Source organism: Magallana gigas, chromosome 7, assembly GCF_963853765.1.
Source record: "Magallana gigas chromosome 7, xbMagGiga1.1, whole genome shotgun sequence".
NCBI classification, from domain to species: domain Eukaryota; kingdom Metazoa; phylum Mollusca; class Bivalvia; order Ostreida; family Ostreidae; genus Magallana; species Magallana gigas.
In genome coordinates this window covers 11942659-11964073 of record NC_088859.1, presented here as the reverse complement: position 1 = coordinate 11964073, position 21415 = coordinate 11942659, and the positions used below count along the sequence as shown (strand labels likewise).

Below are 21415 nucleotides of genomic sequence, written 5' to 3'. Positions count from 1 at the left end.
ACATAATGTAAGGATACATTCGCCCCATGTAATACAGTGTCGAAATAATGTCATGATGTATTGACCTTTGGTTGTACAATGTTGGCATAACGTAAGGGTGATTTTACATCACAACGTAAAAAATTGACATCATGTAAAGACATGTTTACTTCACCTAACGTGCTTTTGACATCACGTAATAACGATTTGACCAAATGTAAAGATATATTCACACCACGTAATGGACTTTGACATAATGTAATGGTAATTTGACATAATGTACCTATAGTATTATGCTATAAGGCAGCCATGGCGTTCCATAACCGTACGTTATGAAGGTAGCGGTGTTTGCAGAAAAAATATTCATAGCCCGCTTACGCGGGTTATGTGTTTTTTCTGCAATGTCACTGCCTTCATATCCCGAATGAATCAACAAAGAAAGCATTTTATTGTTTAAATATATTTTATACAATAATTAAAATTTGTGATAAAAATGGGAAATCAATAAACGCTTAACTTATATCTGAACACATGTAATACGATCACTCTCCGACTCCTCTTCCTTAAAAGGCCGTAAAATAGAATTTGAATTCCTTTAACAGTATGTACATGTACATGTACATTATAGTCAATCATTACACGCATGCATTGTTGGTAATTTATTTAAATTGACAGTGTAGCCTGACTGTACGTGTACGCACCGGCTTTGCCGACCAATGAAGAATCACGGCAAGTACAATATAGGCATCTCCCCACTTTCGGGAAAAATTAAAAGCAAATACACAAAATTACATCTTCTAAAAGCGGTCAGAACTTGTGATTTATCATTGTTTTACCAGAGAGGCAGACAGTTTTAACTACATATCATATATTGGTCAAATATATATAAAACAGTTCTTTTGTAATTTTAATATATTAAAAAATATTTTTCTTTCTTCATACAGGGCCTATACAATAAAAATCACGAGTAATGTGGTGTCATCAATATTCATTAAATACCAGTTTTCATGGATTTTGTTGCCGAGTTGATGCACGAAATTAAATTGATGTTCATTGGAATGTAATAACTAATAACCGACTATTGATGGAATCATTGGTTAAAATATCACGTATCCCTGAAACTGATTTTCACTGTATCCCTGAAAATTGATGCCTCCTTGTAATAATGCATCCACAGTTTTTCCTGTGGTACTTGTTAACGTGACCGTGATGTCTCAAATTGATTCATATATTAGTGACTTTATCGACAGGTATACTTGCATTTTTAAAACTTACCAGGTACAATGAAATGAGAAACAATGAACACACATTTATCTGCAGACATTTTAATATAATCACTCTACAGATTACATATGTATGGTTTATGATACAAACAATTCTTTGATCACACCAGTCGGTCAAGATTGGTTAACATTATGATTGAATGATAGAAGAACAGAGCGAGTCCAAGATAAAAGGAAGACAGATCTTTCCACAGGTACAAACTAATATCTAAAAATGTTAATACTCTGTTATTGTGAACATTTATTAACAGGTATCTAAAGCTAAGATTAATTTAAATGTACAGTACATATATAATAGAATTGATTTCATCTTGTTTGCTGCCAAATTTTAGATGAAATTCACTGGTATCTACACGTACCTTGCATGTCATTTTAGTTCAATGCACCTATACGATAAACAATTGATTTTGATTCATATGAACTCAAAATCTTCCACAAAATAAAACCTAAAGATAGCACTATGCAGCTACTAAATGTACTACCTGTATTACCTGAGTTCACTAAAAATGTTGTGACGCAGAATTTAACAAAGCTTTGTTTACAATTATTAGTTGTAGCAAATTCAATAGCACTCCTAATAAACTTATGTACATTTTCAACTATGCCATTCTTACTTAAACTATCTAGCCATTTAGTTGTCACAGTCACACATTCATACCAGAAACATGGGTACATATAATATAAAGTAACTTGATTCTTGTCAATCAATGCTGTGGTTTGTGACATGGGATTTCATTTTTATTCTGTGAACACATTATAATTGCTGATATCAATGACAGAGGCCCTGAGCTCATGTATACCTGTCTCTGCTCATCAGTTGTTTTGTTTGAATTTTAATTAGATCGTGTATAATACAAATAAAGAAGCAATTTGTTTTCCTAAAATATATTAATCATAATCAGCATTTTACGTTCCCTTAAATGCTACTACTTTTACATTATACCTGTAATTAATACATAATCATTACAGTACATTAACTGACAAATACATATATGCACTCAATACCCTTTCTTTTGTCAAAAAATATAACAATGATCCTGCTTCATATTATCAATATGTTGCACTTCCAAAATAATGCAAAAACACATGTACATGTAATTTTGGTTTTAAAAATATTGCATATACATGTATGTACATGTATACAGTATACAAGTTTCTGACTGAGAATCAAGATGTTATTGTACAATTGCTGCCAAATAAGAACATATAATATATATATTATAGATATATAGAACATATATCTGTACATTCTATACCTGTATTTTTTAACATGACCCACTTAGATGCTAACTTTCATTGAATCATTTACACTTCACACAACCACAAACACATTTAATTTATACATATCACAGCCTTAAACTTGGATGTACACACAGTCACTCCATTTTATACATCGATCATGATCAAAATTGTCATATCTGAAAGGTACAAGTTATGCAACAGCATGCAAGTAAAACTTATCCTGGGTTTTGTGAGCCATTACATGCATAAAACAGAAAATTCCATGAAGCAAATGCACTTCATTCAAAACATAAGAACTACGGTAAAATGTTACTAGACTACATGTACTCACACAATTTTAAAAATAGATTAAAAATGTACATGATAAGAACAAAGTGTTTTACGCATGATCAAATTATTTCAACTCAGATCAAAGCATAAATCTAGCACTTTCATTTTCTTTATGCAAGCTAGTACATACATTGTACATAAAACAATCACTCAATATTTTATTGCACATGCTGCCCGTAAGTATTGAATCTAGAAATTTAAGACACTGACCAAAACATCTCTTTTTTGTTAAAACACAGTTAATATATAAAAATTCCTGAAAATACATTTGGAGATTCATTCACAAATGAGTGTACATATTCAATTGATTAATTTTTACACTTTAATACAGAATATGTTTTTCTAGTCTTTCAACAAACATTCATAAACAATAATTAATAATTCTGGATGATCAAATCTCCGAACAAACTCTTAAGTAACAAACACAAACAGTTTGCTACATATGTCCACCATACTAAATGTTGTGAGAATAAAAATCTTTTAAAAAAATGCTTCCCAATAAAACTCATCTACAGGAGAAAAACAAATGTTAATTTGGGAGTCAATTTTATCTATAGCATTTAGACATGATCAAAATCAATGCTTTTTAAAATTGCCTCTGTTAGGGTACTCTAAAAAATTCAGAGATAAAAGTAAAATCATAGTCTTTAAAATACACTACTATGCTGCCAACACTCTCTGACATACATGTATGTAATGGTATTAACAATGAGTTGATACTTAATCAAGCTAAAATCATCTTGACTGTACCCTGAATTGTTTCCCTACACATGGGGCACTTCTTTTGAGGGAGACTGGGCACACACCCCTCACAAGAGACCAGGTGATTACAAGGTGAGAATGACACCTGAACTTCCTCCACCCTACAGATCTTACACACGGCCCGATTCGACTTGGCAGACAGTCGACGGTTCTCTTCCTCCAGCTCTCGTAGACGTCTCTTTAACTCATCCTCAGGGTTCTGTTCCAGCTCTCTGTTCCTCTGTCTCTCTTGTTGAATTATTCTGTCCTTCTGCTCTAACATTCTGTCCTTCTGCTCTAACATTCTGTCCTTCTGCTGTAAGGCCTGCTGGTGTTGGTGTATGGTTTGATCCTTCTGCTGTATGGTTTGATCCTTCTGCTGTAAGGCCTGATCCCTCTGCTGTAAGGCTCGTTGGTTTTGCTGTAAGGCCTGATTCTGCTGCTGCAGCCTCTGTTTGAGAGACCTGTACTTCTGACGGGACTCAACCACTTCCTGTGTGGTTTCCCCCACCACCCTAATACTCCTCTCCAGGGCCTGATGGGTCTCCTCCACTTCTTCCTCCAGTTCAACTACAATCACATGGTTGTGTCACACTGAGTCAATTATTCACTATAGATTAATTTTAATTGTACTACATACAATTGATTTTTTAAAAATAATATTCTATTAATATACCCAGTATATTTAATTATATACAAAGTAAATCTTCTGATATACATTTATACAATAAATCTGTAATTTCTCAGACTATCATATAAAACAGTAAACATTTAAATTTATATATGTCTTTATAATATCTATTTTAAAACAAATAACATTAATTTTGATGCGTAAAGATAAAATCAACACAATTAATCACTGGGTATGCTTAAAATAATCAAGTACAATTTTTAAAATAAAATAAAAGCTCTGTACATATGGCCAAATAAAAATCAAACTGTTATTACCTATACCTTTCGTTTCATTGCGGATTTCCTCAAACTCCTCAGGAGATGGCAGGAAACCTGTCAAAAATAATGAATAAAAGACTTGTACATGTACAAACAAATTAATTTAAAGAAATCAGTGACATCAAATGAAAAAAAGTTAACATAATGTTTTTTGTTGTTCCCTTATTTATCTTGTGTAGATGTTTCTCAGACATTCTCTGCTGAATACTATTTTTCATCATGATCATTTTTTATTGTACAGGGAGATAATTATTTATCATTAACATCTCTTAGACTTATAATTCCAACAACTCTGATTAGTTTTCAAAATATATTTCATGCAGTATTGCATTATTTTAAAAACAGTTAAATTATAAAAATCTTCAGACTTTTGAAGGATTCATGGGATTCATTATGTAATTGTGTCCAACTGTTGCACAAAAACATTCAATATAGTGTATGTCACCATAAAAACTTTTAATTTATTAATGAAATACACAACTTCTGTTTGTAACATGCTATTTCATTCATAATAAATGAAAAAGTTTTTGCTTGTATATAAACCTTTCACTCAGATCACAGATTATTTATGAGGAAAATTTCTGCATATGTATGTCAGTGAATTGAATTGTAAGGAATAATTGAAATAAGTATAATTTATTCTCATTTGGTCTTGATTGAAAGTAAAGTTTTCTTTTTTTTATAAACCATTTCACAGCTTATAAAATGTAAATTGCCCAACCAAGTTAATTGTTGTATGAATTCATTTGCTGTTGAATCCATTTCTATTTCCTAACTTTGACTTGTCGTCACTTACCACTGGTTTCCAGACATATCTCCAGCACTCTCCAGAACTCCTGGGGTCGATACTTCTTCTCCTTTACCATGATGTGGCGCAGCTCATCGTAGGAATAATCCTGCGGGAATCCCGAGTCATCCAGGCGTGAACTCAATGTGAACTTATCAATGTGATCCACTGCATGCATTAGCTTGTCAAAATCTCTGTGAGCAGCAATACCTGATAAAGAAGCAATATTTTTTAAAGAAAATACAGAATCAAGTTCCTCAACAGGATGCTGAATCTCAGGTATATCCTTAACATTTGATTGATTAAAAGAATTTCAGCACAGCAATTAATAATGGATACAGCTAAATGTACTACATGTATCACATTATAGTTTTAAAAAAGATATCAAAATGTACAGTCATAGACACTTTGGTTTTTGTGATTCATGGATCTAATTGTTGTTCAAAACAAGCAAAGTTTTCATTAAAAATAGCCACCTGTTTCACTTCAAGCTGAATAATAGAATCTCTTTAATTTAGGTTGTACCTTAAATAAATATTGTAAACCAACATTTATTCACATGTGAGAAATTTAGAACCTTGTTGTCATGATAATTTCTCACCATGAACCAGTTCTCAAATGTCTTTTTTAATTTTTTTCTCCAGATAATATAAATCTTGATTGAGATTGAGATAGTTGGCATTAACCAATTTATCTTCGGAAAACTCCAAAATAAAGTTATAGCGAATAAAGTTGGTTTACAGTTTTAGAAAAGTGCAATGTAGATATAAATGTCTGCTTTACTAAAAACCCTAAGATATATAAACACTCAAGAACCATTACTGGGTGCACAGCAAAAAGTTTAATTAACAGAAAAATAATAAATACACTTATTCAAAATGTAATGTTTAGCTATATTTTTACATCTCAAACACTTAAATTCAAATAGATTCTAAGTAATTAACATGTATTTGTGGGTAAAACAGACGAAGATCTGAGGGTAATGTACCAGGTACATATGTATATTGGTAATCTGTGTCTCTCACACTGTCAGCAACAACTTACAGTACATACATACATGTGCTAGTACATTTCTTTTTCTTTAAAGACAGTTTTAGTACAACCAACTTATAAGTTACCCAGTTGCATGCTTAAATGATATCCTTTTAATATGAACACCCCTGTTAATCTAACCAATGTACTGTGAGTCAATAAGATTGGATTTGACTTACCTCCCCTGCGTGTGTTCAGGTACTTGATGGCTGTCACCAGTTTCTCCTTGGGAACAATCTCTTCATCAAACTTTTCCCGAAAGTCTTTAACATAACTCTGCCTCATCTCCTCCTCAATGTCAACCTCAGACTGAGGTTCTGAGGAGGAGGGGAGCAGAAACAGCAGGGATTGAGGTATCCCTGCCTCACAGCAGGTGGAGACACTGACTTCCTGGTCCCTGGTAACCAAGGTCTCTCCCTGCACTGACTTGTTGGATACCTTTATCTTTGAGGTACCAATGCATTTGTCGGACACATTTTCTAATCTTGTTTTACTCTGGAGCCAGAATGACAGCAGGACAGCAACAGCAATGAAAATAATCCTACAAACTTCCATGTCAAAGGACAACTTCTTCATGTAGATAATGGCAAGAGCCAAAATGACCAGACATATGTACACATCCTGCCTGATGTTGCGATATCTCCAGCGAGGGAGATAACTCAGTATCAGCCTGAGCAGTGACCTCTCCAGGAAGCTGTGGTTCCAGTCGATCAGAATCACGGCCAGGGAGGAGGACATGAAGAGGGACTCGACCAGTAGGGGGAATACTGAAGTTAGGTGACTCACATCAGAGGTCATCTGTAACACAAACATTGGTAAGCATGGTCTGAGTATATCATAACTAGGTAGTGTTAGCATCATAGAACATATATTGTAAAAATGATAATGCCATTCAATCGAGTGATTCTATAGTCTCAATACCAAGTACTGAGGAGATGTACTTTCAGGAAATAACATTAAAATTATACGAGACTGAATCTGATTTTAGCTTTTCATATTTTTTTAATATCAATCTTTATAGGTATCAAAGTTTCATAGGGCCAAACCAATTTAATTCCTTGTTTGTCGGACATCCAGTGAAAAAAGATATGATCGGGCGAGCAATTAAATAACAAAAGTATTCATTTTTGTAGCCAAAATTTTTGGGCGGTCCATAAATAAATTTGTGCGAACAGTTATATTTTTTCTACTTGTTTCTAATTAATAAATCAAAACTATCTAAAATGCGAAAACTTGAGTGGAATAAAATTAGAAAACATCACAGAATTTTCTGGATGTGGGAAATTAATAATTACATTATTTGTGTAGTTTAATTCAAATATGAGCACTCGGGGTACGACGAACAAGAAATAATATTGGTGAGGCCTAGTTTTAATGTACAGTGAATAAATCTCCGAGTCAAAATAGACCAAATTTACTTTCATATATACCGTTAAATTAAATGAAAATGTTTACAATATGTATTAATTTTGATTACATTTTACTTCAATTTTATTTCTATTACAACATGCATTTTAGTACTTAGGTGTAATATTTAAGACTATCTTATACGAGTGGAACCTAACTTGGAACAGTTTATGCCTTTTCATAAACTGCTTGGAGGTTTATAAAACATAAACTGCCCCAAGTTATGTAATATTGTATATTTAATATTATGCCTCCTGTCAGTTTGTCGCTATATATTCAATACTCATCTATTTTCGCATAGTATACAATGGGTTTATATAGCGTAAGCATACTATGCCGAAATAGAGCACAGCAAATGTTTACATTGCCACTACGAGCATTACGTTTTGAAGCCCAACGTGTTACCTTTACGATACAGCAGCCAATGATGCATCTGACGATATTTATATATATAAAATGTAGAAACATACGATTGACATCAAGCTATTAAAATTATTAATCTTTCAAAAAATACCTCATTTTTGACGATAATTTTATAAGCTAAAGTTTTGATAAACTTTTGAACAAATGGATTAAACAATTTCGGAAGATCTAATGTAGTCTAAGTAAGATAATAAATATAAGCCATCAGGGGTATTGATGCTAGCATGCTGTAGTGTAAGTGATCTGTGGTGTAAGTCACTTGTTAAGGTACTATCACAAATCTACCATCCTACATGTAAATATACTGTACTATGTTATAAATAGTAGTACATTTGGAGAAACTTGTTTGTTTTTTAGGTATAATCATTATAAGAGCTCGCCTACAAGGATATTGATATTACATATAAGATGCAGTTTTATTAGAGCAGTTTTATTAAAAATGAATATAACAATTATGATGCTATGATGTCCGAATTTCTATGCGAATTTCCTCGGATTCTCTTTCTTCTACACCCCAACTGAGTAAAGAATACACACTTCCATATATCTTTTATTATGTTTGTGCAAAGTGCCATTGATTTCTTGATTCATATGTTAATATCTCATTTAAAAATTCTTGATTGACTCAATCATTTAAAGACAAATTGCCTCAATTATTTTGTCAAAACTACATTTTTACCGGGAGGGGGGTACTAACTTTAAGAGATTTTGGTGGGGGGCCGAGAATAATGATGCACTTGACGATGATCGAATGTAAAGATTAAGTATAATTCTAATGAGTCTTACCTTTAAATGGTTAAAATCCTGTCTTAAATCGTTAAAATAAAATAAATTTCGTATAAATATTCCCTCGAGATGAGTGTAAACAAACAAGATGGCGGCTTCCTTTCGGAACTCTCGATTCATCGAAAACGCCGGGGGGAAATTCCGCGAAAATATGAACTGTCAAATTGTCAAACACGTGTGTGGTGGTACTGAACTATTACATTTTTCACTATTGTTTTATCGTGGTTGATGTAAAATCTTATGAATTTAGAAGTCTAGACAATCTGCATCTTCACTAGCCAAGGTTTTCTGATCCGCACTGCTTCTCACAAACCCTTGGCATTGTAAATAACATGTTGCGTACCAATCAAGCCAATTTTCAATTAATATATCGATATAGAATACATGCATATAGGCATTTATGATATAATTAAAACAGCGATTGCATAGATTATAATTAATGGTTTCTAATATGCATTTTACCTGCAATGCTAGTTACCATCATACCTGCATGAAACACCAAAGAAAGTGGCATAGCCCATACGAAAAAAAATGAGCGCTGTAATTTTTTTATATACTGGCGAAAATGGTTTTACAAATAAATGTTCATGTATATCGCTTTAATGTAATCGCTTTCGCTCTAAAACAAAACATGAAACAAAATTCTTTAAAAAAGTGGTATTTTTCGTGAAATCTAAATGTTTCAAAAAATTGGGATAAAAGGAAAGAGACAGTGTAATAAGGGGATAGGAAAGAGAGTATATATATGCATGTATGTTATTATAATTTATAAGATAGAAGGCATATAACAAAGCATCCTCATTCTGTCATCAAGACATTAGACATTCACTATATGAACCTTAAAAAGTTGATTCACGAAATTATTGTTCCTTGAAGTACAATATCTAAAAACAAATTGTAGGCTCATTAGTCATAAATTTACGTATCCTTGAAATTTTTAATTATATATAACTTAGTCCACAAAGGGTACTATACGCAACAGTTGGGGATGCTTTTGATATTGCAATACATCTTGGCTTGTTATATCAATGTGTATGTAGCCGGGTTTCATTCTAGTATACATATTTACATCTACCAAGTATTATTCCCTCTATTTCTTGCGGAAACTTATATTTAAATTTCGTTCCCACGAATTATATATATTCAAATGAAATTACAATTGACTTTTATTTCGTTGGAACGACTTTTATTTCGTGGCCACGAATTAAAAAAAAAATATCTCAAGCATATGTCCTATGCAACCGTAGGTTATGAAGGTAGCGATCATTGCAGAAAAAAATTATTTTTTTTTCTGCAAAGTCGCTGCCTTCATATCCCGAATGAATCACCAAAGAAAGCATTTTATTGTTAAAATATATTTTATACAATAATTAAAATATGTGATAAAAATGGGAAATCAATAAATGTTTAACTTATATCTGAATAAATGTAATACGATCAATCTCCGACTACTTTTCCTTAAAAGGTCGTAGCTTGAAATTATATTGTTCATTGGAATGTAATAACTAATAACCGACTATTGATAGAATCATTGGTTAAAATATCACATATCCCTGAAACTGATTTTCACTGTATCCCCAAAAATTGATGCCTCCTTGTAATAATGCATCCACAGTTTTTCCTGTTGTACTTGTTAACGTGACCGTGATGTCTCAAATTGATTCATATATTAGTGACTTTATCGACAGGTATACTTGCATGTTAACAAATTTGTAAAACTTACAATTAAATGAGAAACAATGCACACACATTTATATACAGACATTTTAATATAATCACTCTACAGATTACACGTGTATGGTTTATGATACAGTCAATTCTTTGATCACACCAGTCATGTCAAGATTGATGAATGAGAGATAGATGAATAGAGTAAGTACAAGACAGAAGGAAGACAGATCTTTATACACGTACAAACTGATATCTCTAAATGTTAATACTCTGTTATTGTGTACATTTATTAACAGGTATCTAAAGCTAAGATTAATTTAAATGTACAGTACATATATAATAGAATAGATTTCATCTTGTTTGCTGCCAAATTTTAGAAATTCACTGGTAGCTACATATACCTTGCATGTCATTTTAGTTCAATGCACCTATACAATAAACAACTGATTTCAATTCATAGCAACACAAAATCTTCCACAAAATAAAACCTAAAGATAGCACTATGCAGCTACTTAATGTACTACCTGTATTACCTGAGTTCACTAACATGTTGTGACCCAGAATCTAACAAAGCTTTGTTTACAATTATTAAATGTAGCAAATTCAATAGCACTCGTAATAAACTTATGTACATTTTCAACTATGCCATTCTTACTTAAACTAGCTAGACATTTATTTGTCACAGTCACACATTCATACCAGAAACACGGGTATCTACATATAACATAAAATAACTTGATTCTTGTCAATCAATGCTGTGGTTTGTGACATGGGATTTCATTTTTATTCTGTGAACACATTATAATTGCTGATATCAATGACAGAGGCCCTGAGCTCATGTATAGATGTCTCTGCTCATCGATGGCTTTGTTTAAATACTGCTGAAGTTCGAGGGCAGTATTATTAGTATGCAAGGTACATGTATAATATAAACAAAATAGCATTTTGTTTTTCTAAAATGAATTATTTATATTCAGCATTTTACATTTCCTTTAAATGCTACTCCTTTTACAATATATCTGTCTTTAATACATTATAGTACAGTAACTGACAAACATACACAAGCACTCGATACCCTTTTGTTTTGTCAAAAAATCTAACAATTATCCTGATTCTTTTTATCTATATGTTACACTTTCAAAAATAATTCAAAAACACTTGAACATGTATTTTTGGTTTCAAAAATATTGCATATAATTATGCAAGTCTCTGACTGAGAATCAAGATGTTATTGTACAATTGCTGCCAAATTGAGAGTATATAATAGCTGTACATTTTATACCTGTATGTTTGAACATGAGACACAAAGACACAAACTTTCATTGAACATTCACACAACCACATCTAATTCATACATTATCACAGCCTTATACTTGGATGTACACACACAAACACTAGCACAATCTTTATACATCATGATCTTAAATGTCATATCTAAAATGTACATGTTATGCAACAACATGCAAGTACCGGTAAAACTTAATTCCTGGTATTTTTGAGCCACTACAAACACAAAACAGAAATTCAACTCCATGAAGCTTATGCACTTCATTAAAAACATTAGAACTATGGTAAAATTTTACCAGACTTTATGTACTTGCACAAATTTGTAAATATATTTAAAAATGTATATGATAAGAACAAAATTATTTACACATGATTAAGAAATTATTTAAACTTATGAGATCTAAACATAAATTCAGCACTTTCATTATCTTTATACATGTAAAAACATTGTACATAAAACAATCACTCAATATTCTATTGCACATGCTGCCCGTAAGTATTGAATCTAGAAATTTAAGATTCTGAACAAAACATCTCCTTTTTGTTAAATCTTAGTTAATATATAAAAATTCCTGAAAATACATTTGGAGATTCGTTAACAAATTAGTGTACATAGTCAGTGTATGAAGAGTTAATTTTTTGCACTGTAATACAGAATATGTTTTTCAAGTTTTTTAACAAACATTCATAAACAAGAATATTTTTCTGGATGATTAAATCTTTTAACAAACTCTTACGTAACAAACACAAACAGTTTGCTAAATTTGTCAACCATACCGGATGTTGTGAAAATAAAAATTTTTGAAAAAATGTTTCCCCGCATAGCTCATCTACATCCATAGCACTTGGACTTGTTAAAAATCAATATATTTTAAATTACCTCTGTTATGGTACTTTTGAAGATTCATAATTTGAAATACATAAAAGACAAACCATAGTCTTCAAAATACACTACTTTAACAGGTAGCTGCTGCCAACACTCTCTGACACATGTAATGATATTAACAATGCGTTGATACTCAAGCTAAAATCATTGTGACTGTACCCTGAATTGTTTCCCTACACATGGGGCACTTTTCCTTGAGACTGGGCACACATCCCTCACATGAGACTGAATGGTTACAAGGTGAGAATACCACCTGAACCTCCTCCACCCTACAGATCTTACACACCGCTCGATTTGACTTGGCAGACAGTCGTCGGTTTTCCTCTTCCAGCTCTCGTAGACGTCTCTGGAACTCACCCTCAGGGTTCTGCTCCAGCTCCCTCACCCTCTGTCTCTCTTGTTGAATTATTCTGTCCTTCTGCTCCAGCATTCTGTCCTTCTGCTGTAAGGCTTGATCCTTCTGCTGTAAGGCTCGCTGGTGTTGCTGATCCTTCTGCTGTAAGGCCTGATCCTTCTGCTGTAAGGCCTGATCCCTCTGCTGTAAGGCCTGATCCCTCTGCTGCAGCCTCTGTTTGAGAGACCTGTACTTCTGGCGGGACTCCACCACTTCCTGTCTAGCCTCCTCCACTTCCTGTGTGGTTTCCTCTACCACCCTCATACTCCTCTCCAGGGCCTGATGGGTCTCCTCCACTTCCTGTCTAACCTCCTCCACTTCCTGTCTAGCCTCCTCCACCTCTTCCTCCAGTTCAACTACAATCACATGGTTGTGTCACACTGAGTAAATAATTCACTATAGATTTTAAAATTAAATAGATTGTACTACATGTATTGATTAAAAAAAAAATATTCTATTGATATATCCAGTATATTTTATTACATACAAAGTAAAACTTCTGATAAACATTTATACAATAAATCTGTAATCTCTTATACTTTCATATAAAACAGTAAACATTAAAATTAAATGTTTTTATAATATCTATTTTAAAACAAATAATATTAATTTTGATATGTAAAGATAAAATCAACACAATAAATCACTGGGTATGCTTAAAATAATCAAGTACAATTTTTAAGATAAAATAAAAGCTCTGTACATATGGCCAAATAAAAATCAAACTGTTATTACCTATACCTTTCGTTTCATTGCGGATTTCCTCAAACTCCTCAGGAGATGGCAGGAAACCTGGGAAAAGAATTGAATAAAAGACTTGTACATGTACAAACAAATTAATTGAAAGAAATCAGTGACATCAAATGAAAAAAAGTTAACATAATGTTTTTTGTTGTTCCCTTATTTATCTTGTGTAGATGTTTCTCAGACATTCTCTGCTGAATACTACTTTTTCATCATGATCATTTTCATTGTACAGGGAGATAATTATTTATCATTATAACATCTCTTAGATTCCAACAACTCTGATTAGTTTTCAAAATATATTTCATGCAGTATTGCATTATTTTGAAAACAGTTGAATTATAAAAATCTTCAGACTTTTGAAGGATTCATGGGATTCATAATGTAATTGTGTCCAACTGTTGCACAAAAACATTCAATATAACCGTTATACATGTATATATCACACCATAAAAACTTTTATTTAATGAAATACACAACTTCTGTTGGTAACACGCTATTTCATTCATAATAAATGAAAAAGATTTTGCTTGTATATAAACTTTTCACTCAGATCACAGGTTATTTATGAGGAAAATTTCTTTTAAGTTTCTGCAGATGTATATGTCAGTGAATTAATTTGTAAGAAATAATTGAAATAAGTATAATTTATTCTCATTTGAACTTGATTGAAAGTAAAGTTTTTTTTTTTTTATAAACCATTTCACAGTTTATAAAATGTAAATCACCCAACCAAGTTTATTGTTGTATGAATTCATTTGCTGTTGAATCCATTTCTATTTCCTAACTTTGACTTGTCGCCACTTACCACTGGTTTCCAGACATATCTCCAGCACTCTCCAGAACTCCAGGGGTCGATACCTCTTCTCCTTTACCATGATGTGGCGCAGCTCATCGTAGGAATAATCCTGCGGGAATCCCGAGTCATCCAGGCGTGAACTCAATGTGAACTTATCAATGTGGTCCACTGCATGCATTAGCTTGTCAAAATCTCTGTGAGCAGCAATACCTGATAAACAAGCAATATTTTTTAAAGAAAATACGGAATCAGGTTCCTCAACAAGATGCTGAATTACAGGTACCGGTATATCTTTAACATTTGATTGATTAAAAGAATTTCAGCACAGCAATAAATAATTGATACAGCTAAATATAATACATGTATCACGTTATAGTTTTAAAACAAGATATCAAAGTGTACAGTCATAGACACTTTGGTTTTTGTGATTCATGGATCTAAATGTTATTCAATACAAGCAAAGTTAAAATTTCATTAAAAATAGCCATCGGTTTCACTTCAAGCTGAATAATAGAATCTCTTTAAATTAATTTAGGTTGTAGTGCATACCTTCAATAAATATTGTAAACCAACTTTTATTCACATGTGAGAAATTTAGAACCTTGCCGTCACGATAATTTCTCGCCGTGAACCAGTTCTCAAATGTCTCTTTTAATTTTTTTCTCCAAATAATATAAATCTTGATTGAGAAAATTAATTGGCATTAACCAATTTATCTTCGGAAAACTCCAAAATAAAGTCATAGCGAATAAAGTTGGTTTACAGTTTTAGAAAAGTGCAATGTAGATATAAATGTCTGCTTTACTAAAAACCCTAAGATATATAAACACTCAAGAACCATTACTGGGTGCACAGCAAAAAGTTTAATTAACAGAAAAATAATAAATACACTTATTCAAAATGTAATGTTTAGCTATATTTTTACATCTCAATAACTTAAATTCAAAAAGATTCTAATGAACATGTATTTGTGGGTAAAACAGAAGAAGATCTGAGGGTAATGTACCAGGTACATATGTATATTGGTAATCTGTGTCTTTCACACTGTCAGAAACAACTTACAATGCATATACATCATAACCGTAACATGTAGTAGTACATTTCTTTTTCTTTAAGGACAGTTTTAGTACAACCAACTTATAAGTTACCCAGTTGCATGCTTAAATGATTTCCTTTTAAAATGAACACCCCTGTTAATCTAACCAATGTTCTGTGAGTCAATAAGATTGGATTTGACTTACCTCCCCTGTGTGTGTTCAGGTACTTGATGGCTGTCACCAGTTTCTCCTCGGGAACAATCTCTTCATCAAACTTTTCCCGAAAGTCTTCAACATACTTCTGCCTCATCTCCTCCTCAATGTCAACCTCAGGCTGAAGTTCTGAGGAGGAGGGAAGCAGAGACAGCAGGGATTGAGGTATCCCCGCCTCACAGCAGGTGGAGACACTGACTTCCTGGTCCCTGGTAACCAAGGACTCTCCCTGCACTGACTTGTTGGATACCTTTATCTTTGAGGTTCCAATGCATTTGTCAGACACATTTTCTAATCTTGTTTTACTCTGGAGCCAGAAGGACAGAAGGATGACAATAGTTACAGCTGTCATTCTGCATATCTCTGGGCTGATGGTTAAATTTTTCATAGAACTGTGGTATATAATGGCAAGAGCCACAATGACCAGACATATGTACACATCCTGCCTGATGTTGCGATATCTCCATCGAGGGAGATAACTCAGTATCAGCCTGAGCAGGGACCTCTCCAGGAAGCTGTGGTTCCAGTCGATCAGAATCACGGCCAGGGAGGAGGACATGAAGAGGGACTCCACCAGAAAGGGGTAGGGAGAGGTCGATAGATCAAGGTCAGAGGTCATCTGTAAACACAAAATAAAAATAAGACACTTGATGGTACATCTCAAAAAATTGTATTATCATCACAGAACATTTATTGTTAATGCGATAAATAAATGTCGTTATTATGATTACTTAGTGATTCCACTATGTATTAAATGACATGATTGTGGAGATGTACTTTCAGTAAATAATATTCATATGATGTCAGAATCTGATTGTAGTTTTTTAAATATCAAATCTTATATTCATGGGATAATATTTTCATGGATTCAATGTTCTGTAAGTCAAATTAAGATCAAATTAACTCTTATCTATACAATGCACAGTAATTTTCATTACATTTTACTGCATTTTTATCTCTTTTACAACATAGATTTTAGTGTTTAGGTGAAAAAGACTTATCAATAGTGTTAATGTTATGAATAAATTTGATTTGAATTCCATTTTTTTTCAAAAAGGTAGAGGGACAAGCAGTTACTGTAAAATACATCATACTTTCAGTAACATTGAAACTGGGCACTGAGAAATATGGGCTGCATGTATATGGAAATGAAATTTTTACATGAAGAATAATTCCAGAAAATCAATGAAGAGCGTGGTTTGATGAGACTGAAGCAGTTCTTCTTAAACTTTCAGTAAGTTATATTAATAATTCTAAGTTACTTCAGTGTTACAAATAATTATTTTCTGACAATTAACCAAGATCACAATATTCAAAATAATATACCATTCTTGTTTTTGGGAGAGGAGGTTACATTCTTTCCTACCAAAGTATGAATATTACATGTCCATATTTTTAAGTACATGTATTTTAATACTTTAGGAACATGTATTTTTTTTACCTATATTCTATTATAAAATAATTATCATTATAATCCCTCAGTTTCTACAGAATAAACACATTATAGATCTAATTTAGTTTGAGTAAGATAAGCAGAGCATCAGACATATTGAATTTGATGCAATAGTGTAACTAAAGTAACTTGTTCAGTTATAATATCACAAATCTACACTTTATATTATATTATGTTATGTTATACAAAGTAATAATTTTAATATGGAGAATCTCGTTTGTTTTTTATTATATTATAAACATTACAAGAGATCGACTACAATTCTATTGGTATGACATATCAGATGCAGTTTTATTAGAAATAAATATGACAATTATAAAGCAATGGTGTTCGAATTTCCTCGGATACTCTTTCTTGAATAGCCTATCGGAGTGTAAAAACATATTTCCCTATAACTTTTATCATGTTTGTGGACAGTAACGTTGATTTTTTATTGATATGTTACTATCTCATTTAAAAATTCTTGATATACTCAATCATTTAGAGAAAAATTGCCTCAGTTATTTTGTTGAAAGTAGATTTTTACCGGGAGGGGGTACTAACTTTAAGAGGTTTTGGTGGGGAACCGAGAATAATGATGCACTTGACGATGATCCGAATGTAAAGATTAAGTATAATTCTAATGAGTCTTACCTTCAAATGGTTAAAATCCTGTCTTAAATCGTTAAAACAAAATAAAGTTCGTATAAATATTCCCTCGAGATGAGTGTAAACAAACAAGATGGCAGCTTCCTTTCGGAACTCTCGATTCATTGAAAACGCCGGGAAAAAATTCCGCGAAATATAAACTGTCAAATTGTCAAACACATGTGTAGTGGTAATGAACTATTGCATTTTTCACTATTGTTTTATTATATTTGATGTGAACTCCTATGAGTTTGGAAGTCTAAACAATCTGTCTATTTTAAATAACATGTCGCGTACCAAGCAAGGCAATTTTTGAATTAATATATCGATATAGAATATGTATTTTATAATATATAATTCAAACAGCAATACCATAGATTAATCATTATAAATGATTCCTAATATGCAACTTATCTGCAATGCTAGTTACCTCCATACCTGCATGAAACACCAAAGAGAGTGGCGTCATTTACAGGGGGAAAATGAGCTCCTTAATCAGTTAATTTTTGATACTGGCGAAAATGGTTTTACCAATAAATGTACATGTATATCGCTTTAGTGTAATCGCTTTCGCCCTAAAACAAAACATAAAACAAAATTTGAATAAGAATAAAATAACCTTTAAAAAAGGTGGGTATTTTCGTGAAATTTAAATGTTTCAAAAAAAGGGGGGGGGGTTGTAGTAAGTGAGAGAGATCGACAGTGTAATGACGGGATAGGAAAGAGAGTACATGTATATAAATGTAAATTTTTTAAATTACAAGGCATATAACAAAGCATCCTCATTCTAGCTGTCATCAAGTCATTAAAGGCCCCAACATGTTTAGGCACCAGCCTACATTTTTCTAAGTTAATTATAATTTTCATTTTATTTTTTAAATGAATAATGGTTTAGGCACCAGCATACATTTGTCTAAGTTAATTATGATATACATTTTATTATTTAAAACTATTTTATTTTTTAAATGAATAATGGTTTATATAGGCACCAGCATACATTTGTCTAAGTTAATTATAATTTACATTTTATTACTAGTATTTAAAACTTCACTTACTTTAAAAATTATAAAGAAGTATAATCTGCATCTTATGCATGATTTGTTATTTTTTAAATATCATATTATTTTGTCACATCATATTTTTTTTCTATATTTAATTTTCTAATTGCAGATCAAAGAAACGGTAAAGACTTTCATTTACTTTGTGTATGACATGAATTAAATTGTTAAAACAACACCCCCACCGTATCCTCCTCCCTCTCTAGATGGGTGCTAATTAGGAGAAGATAATGAAGAGATCCTCTAGTGATACAATGAGGGTTTCACACCTCACTTTGGAAGTAAACCATGGGTTCTTAAAAATATTATGTATAAATCAGTTGCCATAAATAAGCTTACTGAACAATTTTATGACATTCAAATGTTGTACATAATTCCAATAAAAAAAAATACAATAATTTGTTTTCTTTTCTTGAAATATCAATAATGAAATACCTCCCCTTATATAACATTTGGAGCCTTGTTTACATGAGAAAGAATTGTGAGCCCTGCATCCTGCTTAAAACTCATCGACTGGCACCCAAATTTCATTTGATCATAAGAAAATGCATTCCTAAAGCATGTGATGATAGTATGATTTGATCACGGTATTAACTGATTTAAAGCACGGACACATAACCATGCTGGATGATACTATCATTGATAGCGTGTGCATGCAAGTTTATAGCATAATGTTTTTCGTGATTAAAGTTTTTCAAGAATTTTATATAAAGTAAACAACGCCATGTTTGCGTAACGATTGTTAGTTTACTACAAATTAAAGTAAATTGCATTTATTGGCTCAAAAGTACTTAAAAGCCATGTTCTTTCAACTATCAGTCAACAGGTGCCTAAACATCTTGGGGCCTAAACATCTTGGGGCCTAAACATCTTACCTGGGGCCTAACCATCTTGGGGCCTAAACATGTTGGGGCCTAAACGTCTGCAATTCATTAAAGGGTCATTAATTGGTCATAAATTTACATGTACGTATCCTTTAAATTTTTATATAATTGGGATTTTTATAACTAAATTCACGAAGGGTACTTATATACGCAACAGTTGGGGTTCGCATTTGATATTGCTGTGTATATTGGATTGTAATGTCAGTGTTTAAGAAGCCGGGTTTCATTCTACATATTTTATACAAAAATTGAATTTTATAACAAACGAAATATCAATGTTTAATTAGTTTTCAATTCTTTTGTTTTAAAAGAACTGTACATATAGCTCTATAATCTTCAAAAGAGTACTTAACCAGCATCCTAAATTAAAGGACCAATCTCTGACTCCTCTCCTTAAAAAAAATGAAATTTGAATTCCTTTTATTATAAAATGTGTAGTCAATCATTACATACCTGGTTGGGAATTTGTTTAACTTATTGCTGCTAGATATTGACAGGGTAATCTGACTGTATGTGTGGGCACCGGCTTCGCCGACCCATGCAAAATCAGGGTAAGTACGACAGAGGTACTTCCTGACGTTCGGAAAGGACGCAAACTACATTTTCTAAAAGCAGAAAACTGTTAATCTTATTCCTATAGTCATGCTTTTTAAGGAAAATTAGTTTTTGCAAATCAAACGGACAGAACTTGTGATTTATCGTTGCTTTACTATAGTCTATAAAGAGACAATTACAAAAGACGTTTTACATACCAACTAAGTATTTGTCAAATATAAAAGTGAAATTTTAATCAAAAATTTACTTTAATTGTTCATACACTTGTGTTTGGGCCTATATGCCAAAAGTTCGGAAAGGACTTTTAAAAATGACGCAAACTACATCTTCTAAAAGCAGAAAATTGTTAATCTAAACCCTATACTAGTAGTCTTGATTTTTAATGAAAATTAATTTTTGCAAATCAAACTTGTGATTTATCGTTGCTTTACTATAGTCTATAAAGAGACAATTACAAAAGACGTTTGACATACCTCTCATGTATTTGTCAAATATAAAAATGTTATTTTGAAATTTCAATCAAAAATTTACTTTAATTGTTTATACACTTGTGTTTGGGCCTATATGCCAAAAAAAAAAACACGAGTAAGGAGGTATCATCAATATTCGATGAATACTTATTTTCATCGATTTTGTTGCCGAGTTGATGCGCAAAATTTATGTTCATTGAAATACATGTACTAATAAGCAGTTCAGCTATCGATAATAGCTGGTATCCCGTTTCCTTGAAAATTGCATCTCCCCTAGCCAAGGGTTTCCAATCTACTCCGCTCCTGTTGTAGAGGAGGGAAGTACATCGTTAACCCGTAGCTAGCGAAGATGCGAAAATTGATACCCACACATGTA

General features: G+C 32.3%; 2 protein-coding genes across 3 annotated transcripts; both read right to left on the bottom strand.

The window, feature by feature from the left end:
* Positions 1–1347: 1347 nt before the first annotated feature.
* Positions 1348–9064, bottom strand: LOC136269784 (trichohyalin-like). The gene is made up of 5 exons (XM_066066479.1): positions 8962–9064; positions 6525–7143; positions 5323–5523; positions 4530–4580; positions 1348–4145 (listed from the first exon to the last, which is right to left on the bottom strand). Exons 2-5 carry the CDS (start codon positions 7141–7143, stop codon positions 3559–3561), a joined length of 1458 nt encoding a protein of 485 aa, XP_065922551.1. The 5' UTR covers positions 8962–9064; the 3' UTR covers positions 1348–3558.
* A 3430-nt stretch (positions 9065–12494) lies between these two features.
* Positions 12495–18202, bottom strand: LOC117684293 (capping protein inhibiting regulator of actin dynamics). Of its 2 annotated transcripts, none has more exons than XM_066066477.1 (5): positions 18079–18202; positions 15984–16611; positions 14752–14952; positions 13935–13991; positions 12495–13555 (listed from the first exon to the last, which is right to left on the bottom strand). In XM_066066477.1, exons 1-5 carry the CDS (start codon positions 18196–18198, stop codon positions 12939–12941), a joined length of 1623 nt encoding a protein of 540 aa, XP_065922549.1. In that variant the 5' UTR covers positions 18199–18202; the 3' UTR covers positions 12495–12938. The 2 variants fall into 2 exon arrangements, with proteins under 2 accessions (XP_065922549.1, XP_065922550.1); XM_066066478.1 differs by having other exon boundaries at positions 13941–13991.
* Positions 18203–21415: the final 3213 nt, after the last annotated feature.